Genomic DNA, 10,682 nt, shown 5'->3' on the forward strand with positions numbered 1-10,682 from the left:
AACAAACTTTCCCAAATTTCTGCAACCCCTTTATTCACAAGGTCTCTCAATTAATCTGGAGAAACATATCTAAAACATATAACAAATCTTTCCTTGCTTCTGTAAAGCTTCTTTCATCATTTCATAAATCCACTAACCATCCAACTAACATTGAGCTTCTCTACTGCCAGACATTGTAGAACAGTGGTCTTTAAAATCACAGTTTGGAATTTATAGAAATTATAGAGCTGTTTTCAGCATGAACTAACTAAAAACAGTGGCCTGTGCTCTTTGGCAAACTAAGATCCCATCACTTTTGACCAGATCTCACTGTCCAGAAAAGTCAACTGGGGTCTGGTAAATACATTAAGGAGTAAGGCTTTTTCAAGAGCACAACCAACCTTCCTAGTAATTCTCTAAACTAGAAGAACCATGCATGTCTTAATCTCTGCCACATGTAAGTACTTTTTTGGGGGGTATCGTTTGGTTTGCTATAAGAAACCCATTTTCTTTAGGAAAGGAAGGCTACTTTCATTTTTACTAGTCTTTTAGGAGAAAATCAACCCACACATTCTAGAGTGGTATTCCTTAGTTCAGTCACAAAGTTTCCCTCTCCCCAGCACAGAAAATAACTGGTGCTGATAATGTAGGCAGAGGTTAGATATCTTCTGGGAATACTAATATGAGCTTCACCAATAGTAGGTAAAGTCTTGCAGGTTCCTGTCATAAAGCAAATTTAATTCAAGGATGACTCTTTGCATAGAAGATAAGCTGTTAAGTGCTAGATTGACTTAAGAGACAGCAGGAAAAATTATTTTTTGGTGTTTATCTCCAATACCATGAAAACAAAAAAGATTTCATTACTTTAGTAAACATTACTTCAACCCAATTAATTAATTAAAAATTTCCCATTCCAAACCAACAACAAAAGAAAATCATTCTTTTAAAAAACATTACCTGTTAGCATGCACTCCATTCACCTGAGTGATTACAGTAGACAGCTGACCAAGACCTAACATGGACTTCACTACGCCATGATAGTGAATGATCTGGAAATTTAAAAGTATATAAAATAGCAACTGTTACTTCAAATACATCTTAGGAACCAAAAAGTGTTTAACTGATATTCATTAAAGAATGCTATTTACCTCACTGAGTCTACCTTTCTTAGTTTAACAACTGACTTGCTTGGCTGTATGGCAGAGCCCTCTACCGATGTCCTAAACACATCTGAATTTTTTTTTTTTAATGGAGATAACCTATAAAAAACCTCAGATTGCATTTATTATCTTTTCCAGATATGGTCTGATTTTTGGTTCAGATCAAATATAAAAGTAACAAGTACTCCTTAATACTTTGTTTAAAGATTATTTGTCATATTATTTCTCACGTAAAAATTAAAACTCAAACGTCACAATATTACTAATATCGATTTTGGGCTTCAGTAACTGAAAAGTTAAATAGGATTGTGAAATATTCTTTAAAATTGAAAACAAGCCTGTGAAAAATAAAGGCCCTACACACTGAATTTCTGAGAAAATGAACATGTCAATTATGACAGAAAGGAATACCCCGAGATTAGAGAGGATCTAAGTCAAGATTATAAATCAATGATTCTAAACCCCTTTCCTGTTCCAACATACATGAGATATGCAACGTCCCCCCATTAGCAACTGTAGCCCAGTGATTCTAAGGGACCATTTCAGAGATTCCCAGATGGTGATAGGGGGCATGTGTAATCTGAAAAAGTTTCTTAGGCTGTAGAGAATCACTATTATTATTAAAAATTGATGCAAGTCTTATACTTTTAATAGCAAACTAAAATTATATCAATTTTAGAGTAATGGAACATAGAGTTTAATGTAAGTATACTTCACAGTAAATCTCATTTATTTGGGAGATTTGTAAGGTCACAGAAGTTTGGTATTGGAAGGGATCTCTGAGATCCTCTAGCATGTCTCTAATTTTATCAATCAGGAAACTCAAGTTCAGAGACGGTTAAATATTTTCCAGACACACTGTGACCCTGGTAGAGACAGTATTGAAATTAAGGTTTCCAAAGTTCCTAGTTCAGAGTTCTTTTTGTTACAAGGCCTTTCATTTATCTCTTACCTGGTCTGGTTCTAACTGAATAGCCCTGTCATAACAAGCAGTGGCATCCCTCAGTAAGCCGATGCTTTCATGTTCAAGGATCTGTTCTTTTAGAGATGGTTCTGCCTTTCGAATTGCGCTTACTCCAGCCACTCCATCTGGTTCATGCATAGCAGCATACAATTTCTTTGTTCAATCATTAAAAAACAATCAAGGGAGGAAAAAAACACAACTGGAAATAAAACTATAAAGCCACCAGTTTATGTAAAAAAAATATATAAGAATTTTTTTCTCAAAGCAACAATATGTATTTGTTTCAAGACAGATTCACAGTGAAACTGCAAACTTATTTCCAGGCATTCTGTTCCACTTAAATATACTCATATTCCGCTTAAATACAAATCTATACTAGTAACTGTTATTGATAATGAGAGCTGTAAAGAACCTCAAAGTCCTGAACTCTTTTAAAAATCCAATATATAATAAATTCTGTTGAGTATAGCTTATAAGTATTTTATTGCATTTTAAAACTTAAAAACATTTTAAACAGCATTTTAATATATTCATATTGAGATGCTTTCAAGAAACACAAGAGACTAAATCTGGGTTCAAAGGAGATGTTCAGGCTGAAGATAAAAATTTGGGAGCAATTAGCACAAAGATGGCAGGGGAAAGGATGAAATGATTTAGGAAATGAATAGAGGGAGAGAAGAAAAGAGGCCTGGGGAAGGACATCAGAGTACCTGTATATTTATAGACAAGGAAGAACTAACAAATGAAACTGAGAGGAGAAGCCAGAGTAGTTTGAAGAAACCTGGAGAATGTGGTATCCCAGAAGCTATTAGAGAAAAGAAAATATCTTAATAAAGAAGTGGTCAAATGATGCCATGAGATTAAGAAAATGAGGACTGGGAAGCATTTATTGGATTTGGTAACATGGAGGCCACCAATTTTCTTAGCAAGAGTAGAGTCAGTGCAATGGAGAAAGAACTCTTGTTGGAATGGGCAAAGAGTAAATGGGAAGTAAAGAAGGAATACAGAGAAGATGGGCAATTCTTTTAAAAACTGACTGTGAAAGGAAACAGAAAGATGGGAAGTATCTGAAGAAGATACTGTAAGATCAAGGGAATTATAAAAAATTAAGATATTTTACAGGCGACACCAGAGCATGTCTATATGCTCTATGGACTCTGGTTGAGAAAGAAAAATTAATGATGTTGGAGAAAGCAGGAATATCTGAAGGATTGAAATCAAGAACAAAAGTAGAAGAACTGAATTTTGGCAGGAAGGGATCCTTCCTTAGGAACAAGAGAAGGGAAGAAAGAGAATATGGTACAGTAGCCAATGTATTTTCGGATTTGGTAGACATCTGGCTTCTACTTTCCTAATGAACAATGAAGCAAGATCATCTCAACAGAGTAAGTAAGGTGGAAGCAGAGAAATGAAGAGAAGGTAAGAAATAGTCATCTTGAAGAGTGCGAAAGTAGTCTTTACTAGAGAAACATAGAATGACTGAAGGCACTGTTAAAGAGTCCCACTGATGTTTGAGACTATGAGTTGAAAGGAAAACCAGTTAAAAATCCATTGTGTGATTTTTCTCCAGTGATGTTCAGCTGCTTACATGCAGACACTGGGAAAGCAGATGGGTGAGTTTATCCAGCACTGGAGTCTTACAAAGTGAATACAACACAGAGGGAGAAAGATGAGGGAGCTGAACATCCTTGTAAAGGAATGACTTTAACAATGAACAAGAGACTCAGAGCTAGACAAGGGAGAAAAAGACAGGAGAGGACTAATCATCCAAAGACTACAAGCTACTCATTTTCCAGTTCTCTCACCACACTCTGCTTTTTGACCTGAAAAGAAGCCCAACAATCTTGACCTATTATTTCATCCATTGTATTAGGCCCACTGGCCCTTACTTTCTTTTCTTCCCTACACTGTCATAGTATTATTGTCTAAACTGATAAAATGAACACTCTAAACATAAAAGACTGGCAATATTAAATGTCATTATTAAGTTCACTATATTAATATCAAACCTGTAAAAATCCAAGATGCTCTTGAATATTTTGCTTCTTTTCTGTAATAAATGATTCAAAGTGCATTACAGCTCGTGTGTATGCTTTGGAGCGAAAGGACGCTACTGCCAGAGTATCCTGAGGTATGAGGTCTAGAAAACGAGTTACACTCTGATAGTCTTCATAATCCACAGTAGGTACTAGATTATAAAAAGATAATTGAGTAATTAAAGACTGAGAAGATGAAATTTTAAAAGTATCCATTTAAATTTCAATTTATTTTTAATCTATTTCATGAAATAAAGTAATCTAAATGTATTAGGGTATCTTACTTAGAATGTAACTACCAACAAGAAGATTGCTCAGAAGATTCTTGCTCCAACAGCACCATTATGACTTATCTTGCCTTGAACAGTCATTTAACTTATTTGAGCTTCTGTTTCCTCATTTAGAAAAGGGAAATATTAGTATCTGTCTTGCCTTACTTACAATTTTGTTGTGACAATTAAATGTAAATTTATATTAAATGTTGAGGAGATATAAAGATAATACAAAAGATACAAAGATGAGTTATTTATTATTAATAACTATAAAAACACTGATAAAGTATAGCTATTAGTAGGAAAAAAGCAGAATTATAGAAATAGCCTTCTTTTTAATTTTAAAATTATTTGTTAACAATCCATTTTTTTCCTGTGTTGCTATATATACAATATTAACTAATACAATGGACATAAAAAGTAAAAGTACCTTTCAAGTAAAATCACAAATACTTTAAAATGGTAATTTTTTTAAAGAGTCTAAGAAAAGACCTAACTGAGGAACTTCTGGACTACCCAGTTTAAGAATTCTTATTTAAAACTTATAAATTTTAATAATGATTCATAACAGCATGTAGAAAACAGGAAACAAATAAATTTCATAATCAAGATAGTAAATTTAAAAGAAATTATATTTAAAATAAATTCTTTACTTCCACCAAAATTTGTAAATCATTTCAAATTATGAGAAATGTTAAAGTATTGTACTTTTGAAACATTACAAATGTTACTCTTAAAAGCTAGAATTTTCATTACTATGTTAGTAAGAAATGGTAATAACGGAGTTCGCGTTTGGTTTTTTGTTATCATTTTCAGATGCAGAAACAGAAACAAACATTCAATTGTTGAAATAATGTAAAATATATCAATAATTAGTCTTACTGCAGAGAAAAACATTCCCCTAAACATAATTATTTGCAAGTCCAAAAAATCTTAGAAAATAACAAACTGTTGTGCTTAACAACAGGAATATATGTGCTTCCACAGATATAGGAACAAGAGGGAGATGCTCACAAACTGAGAACTTGGTGTAAGTGAAGGCCTCTTTAAGGGTCTTAGTCAGTTTTTCCAATTAGCCTCGAAGCTTTGGGGGAAAATCATGTGATCCCACTAAATGGCTAAAGTATACAAGAAGCAGAAGTATCATATACTTTACCCACTTGCTGCAAGAATGAAAAACACAAAAGTTCAAAGACATTAAGAGTATCTATTAATGTCTGATGAATATAATTCTTCTCACCAAGTGCTTGTATCATAGGGGCAAGTGTCATTTTAAACTCTAATGAGATTCCTCTTTTAGACACCTTTGTGGGAGTTGTAATATCACAGGGAAAGAAATAGCACGATAGTAGGTGTAGCAGAGTATAGTATAGTAACATATATTAAGCATATCTGGAGAGCCTGCTGGATACCAAACACTACCAGAGAAAGGGAAAAGAAGAATAAAAAGAATGAGATGAATTTAAAAAAGAAAAAAAAAATAGGCCATGAAATGAATGAAAGTAAACTCTTTGAAATTTAAAACTTAAATGTGAAAAAGACTGCAAAGAGTATCTTATAAGTGAAAAAGTATAAAGAACACTTCACTATTCATATATATACGCACTTAACAATTTATATCATCACCATCCCAATTAATCCTCAATCTTCTAAGGGAGATAAAATCAACCCTATTTTATGCAAAGAAAAATTAGGTATGTGTTTTGCTTAAGGAAGTGACAGTAAGAATTTAAAGAGAGGTTTTCTAACTATAAATTCACTGCTCTTTCTCAGTAAAAAGGCCATCTTAAAGGGAAAAAAAGGCATGCAAGAAAACATAGGTCTTTTAAAAGCTAATGCTTAAATTACTGAAAGGAGCTAACTGGTTAATAATTAAGAGAAGGAAGTATACAGAAGTTATGACTTACTCATGGAGTCCACCTTATTTCTGCTTGATTTGCCTTGTGGAAATTTTTCAGCATTCAGTGCCTGAAATTTGTGCCTTGCCCACTGTGTGAGATGGTCAAGCATGGAGAACACAGTCTGTGTACTGAGCTGACACAGATCAGATGCACTGTCTTGGGTACTTATGGTATGCTGATCGTCATGCTTTAGAACTGCCATAATTTCTGCATAAACCTAAGAAGAATCATTTTATGGTGAATAATATGTCTGCATAATATCATTTTACAATTACCTGACATATAAGACTAACCACTTTAAGGCAATAATTTTCAAAAGAAAAAAATCCATCATACATTAATAATAAATCATTTTTCTCATCTATAATTAAGCCAATAAAATGTTTCCCTGAAAAGAAAATATACTGTAAAAGAGTCACGAGAGTAAATATAAAAATATTTAAAAATTATTCTAGATTATTCAATAAATGATCACGAAACTACTTGTTAACTAGTAGAAAATAAAACTTTAAACAATATCTCACAGTATCTGTAAAAATCAATTTCAGAGTAATTGAAGGGCATGTTAAAATAAAAGGATCAAAAAAATGTAGGAAAATATGTTCATGACATTGGATAAGAGAAGGTATCACATAAAAGGTTTAAATTAAAAAGCTATAAAAGATTTATAAATTTGGCATTTATATTTAAAATTTCTGCATGGCAAAAGGTATAAACAAAGGTTAAAAAGAAAACCACTAACTGGAAAAAATTTCTGTGAGATATGACTGGCACAAACTGGTATCCAGAATACATATCAAACTACCAATTATTTAAAAAGGACACACACATACACAACCACAAATAGGTAAAGGATATGAACTAAGCATTATATAACTCTTTGATAAATAAAAGTATAAAAAAGGATTTTGTAAGCATTTTCATATGTATTTACATATTATAGCATACCTTGATCTACATTTCCTACTAATATGTAGCCTTTTTAACACTAATTACATTGCATAAATGTTTGGACAAACAGAAACCAAATAAAATGATATTTCTTACCTCCTGCTGATCTTCTTGATTACAACCCAACAAAACATACACTAGAATATGTGGAAGAAGATAGATGGTCACCTTGAAATCATGCTTCATCATAATGCTACAGCAGGTGAAGATTTTACTGGCAAGATCATGCCGCACCTATAAACTCCAATGGTTTAGAGAGAGTAAGTAGTTTTATTCATTTTATTCTTTTGATTAATGCCAAAAAACAACATGTGAGCTAATTTAACATTGCAGAGTGGGTATTCTATGGAGAAATGCACTCAAAGCAGGGAGGATTTCACATCACCATCCCTCTGGTCAAGTGCCTGAACTGCTGAGACCCCTACAGCCCCTACCTGGGCTGCCGACTATCTCAGCAAAAATGGTCTTTTCCCCTTACAGTTCATTTTAAAATGAATCACGTTTTGTTACAGATTAACTTCCCTAAATACAGTATATTTTACTTAGCTAACTTTAAATTTAGTATATTTATTCCTTGAGCACATAGATGACGAAAGTAACCAGAAGGTATTCTCTGGGCCAGCACATTAAGTACAAGATCACATTTTTATTAAGTAGTAAACAGTGATTAAGTATAGGAAACAAAATGGAAGAAATAAAAAAATTAAATTACTTGGTGTTAGAGTCAAATTTTATTGGTATAATCTAACCTTCAATTTACCAACATTACTGTTCTCTTATAAAAATTTAAAGGTTTTTCCTTCTTCAAATACAAATCCTTCACTTAAAAAAAAAACAAACTAAACTACAACTAAATAAAATATTCCATAGCTGAAAGTAATTAAAGAGTATTAATTTAATATTTCACATATTATATTTTCAGTATGTTCATTAGAAAATGAGAGACACTTTCTTGAAATTACCAGGTACAAATTATAGTAATATTTTAAAACACTAATAGAAATATGAATTAAAAACAAAAGTTGTGAAATTTAAATACACCTTAAACATTTTGGGTGAACACAGGGTACCTTTTTGTTTGTCAGGTATGTAAAAATTTCATATTAGGAAAACGTCAGAAATATACCTCTATTTTTCCATGAAATTTCATTTTTAAAAAACCTCTACTTTTATTTTGGAGGAAGTTCAGATAATGTATCCTCTTTTAGAAGTAGCCACTAAGGGATAATATTATCTTTTTATTACCTAAGAAATCGTTTTATTATGTAAAAAAGTCTGATAAAGCATTTATATCCTTTTAAACAGTATTATTTTACAACCTTAAATGAACAGACATAATAGACATTTTACAAACACATGAAGAACATAGCAATTTGCTTGATAAAACAACTACCTTCTTACTCAGAAACTGTTACTAGTAACAACAGAGAAATTGTTACTCTCTAGTAGTAAACATTTCCTATGAAAACTTCTATATCAGCACAAATATTACAATTCCTACTGTGTGTACTATGCATTCAGATAGATGTTCTCGTTTCCTTTACAATTTCTGTTCAGTTAAAAATTCTGAACAGAGTTCTTACCTTTGTTATAAGATAACCTGCCCAAGATGCTGACCATTCTGCAAAGTTATTACCTAATTTACTTAAGTAAATTGGCTTCTTTACTCCAGACCAATCTGTTGACTTCTGCGAACTCTTATATCTGTAATTTAAAAAATTGTTTATTAAAATATATATACATATTTTTATAATATAAAAAAATATATATATGTATATATCCATCTGTTTAGAACTTTAGTAAAGAAAGCATAAGAAACTACATCAACTCTTTCACTGACTACCCCACTACTGCCTTGCCTTTACTGAAATCTGGCTAAGGACACTACTTTCCCTAAAGCCTTCTTAATGGCAGGGCAGTAGGTCATTCACGCACACCCCAAGTACTTCAAAGGATTTAAGTCTGCTTCCTCCCTTCCTCAATGCTCTTTTCAGATCCTTCCAACCCCATCATTGTACAAGAAAGATCTGTTCCTTTGAGGTTCAAGCCACCCAGGTATATATACTATTCTCTACTCCTCATTATGGGCATCTACCAAACCCACTGATTACCAAACTCACTGATAAATTTAGTAAATTGCTCTGCATTTTCTTTCTTCACCAAGTTTTATCATCCTGAGTGACTTCAATGTCTGGCTGGACCATCTAGTCAAAATGAAAACTTCTCAATGACTTTCCCCTCACTTCTTTGTCCGGACTCCCTTGCCAATACAGAGAAAGGTCTTCACTTCCAAAATGTACTATTTAGACCTCACTTTATGGCCAGTTTCCCAAAGTTCCAGTTCTTTTGCTCAGTTACTCTGACACATCTGTTCTCTCACTGAGACCTTCTGTCCCTTGACTCTGCTAAACTCTCCTGATCTATAATACCCTCCTTTTCATTACCTCTCTCCCTAGCCAGCTTGGTCTCCACGGTACTTCACTTCAAGTACTCTCTTGGTAATATCCTGTATGCACTCCACTCCCACATTTTCTTTACCAGCTGTACCCATCCACCAAGCTCCCAACCTTGGATCAGTCTAAATGCCTGCCTTCATTGAAATGATACCTAGGCCACTGCATTGATAGAGGAAAAATCACTAAATTGCTTATGAGATTAGTACTACTACATATCTTAGTCTTCAACCTCAATGGACCTCTATGCTGCCCAGAAATCCTTTTAAGTTTTCCTTATCAGCTCTCTCTTCTCTTTCCACAGTGGCTATTTCAAATCATCACCGCTCTCCTTACATCACCTATACCAACTCCACTGCCACTTTCAGCCAATAATCTCATCTCCTATACTTCTTACTTCATGGAAAAAAAAAAAAGAAGAAACCATTAACACAATCCCACAATTAAATCTGTAAAATTTGCTGAGTTCCATCCATTATTTTATCTTCCCCTATTACAGAGAAAGAGATTTCACTTCCTCTAATCTAATCTCCCATTAGATATATGGCTACCATTTGGATGCCCCTCGGGGTCCCTATTATATCAATTACCACTTCTCTCTTCCATAACTTCAACATGATCCTTTCTATTTGCTCCTCAGTGTTAACACTTAAACATGTTCAAACAGGTCTCATCTTACCCATGTGTACAGCAATTTTTTGAGGTGAGTGGGTTCCTTTTTAATCACCAAAGCAAGGTTAGGAAATGACAAATATAATTAATGCCCTATACTCAAGGTTCTCGGCAAACATTATATATTTCACTGTATCACAAATGGCTAAAAACTGAAAAAACCCAATAATCTCTCACTTAACCATCACTATTTTGAATCTTCATGAATTCTCTAGATGATTTTACCAAGTTTTATGGTGAACTTAGTTAGAAAACTACTGATATTGGGGTACAAGTCAGGTTCTGTCAAGACAC

General features: G+C 33.2%; 1 protein-coding gene across 1 annotated transcript in view; it reads right to left on the reverse strand.

The window, feature by feature from the left end:
* ATR (ATR serine/threonine kinase) overlaps nucleotides 1–10,682 on the reverse strand; it is a 103,213-nt gene that overhangs the window by 40,654 nt on the left and 51,877 nt on the right. Inside the window, exons 25-30 of the mRNA XM_060011368.1 lie at nucleotides 8,847–8,967; nucleotides 7,360–7,497; nucleotides 6,319–6,529; nucleotides 4,113–4,291; nucleotides 2,092–2,256; nucleotides 937–1,028 (exon numbers count right to left, since the gene is read on the reverse strand). Of these exons, the coding sequence (XP_059867351.1) occupies nucleotides 937–1,028; nucleotides 2,092–2,256; nucleotides 4,113–4,291; nucleotides 6,319–6,529; nucleotides 7,360–7,497; nucleotides 8,847–8,967 (906 nt within the window). The remainder of the gene's footprint in view (nucleotides 1–936; nucleotides 1,029–2,091; nucleotides 2,257–4,112; nucleotides 4,292–6,318; nucleotides 6,530–7,359; nucleotides 7,498–8,846; nucleotides 8,968–10,682) is intronic.

The sequence above is a fragment of the Delphinus delphis genome, chromosome 4 (genome assembly GCF_949987515.2).
Source record: "Delphinus delphis chromosome 4, mDelDel1.2, whole genome shotgun sequence".
Taxonomy (NCBI): Eukaryota; Metazoa; Chordata; class Mammalia; order Artiodactyla; family Delphinidae; genus Delphinus; species Delphinus delphis.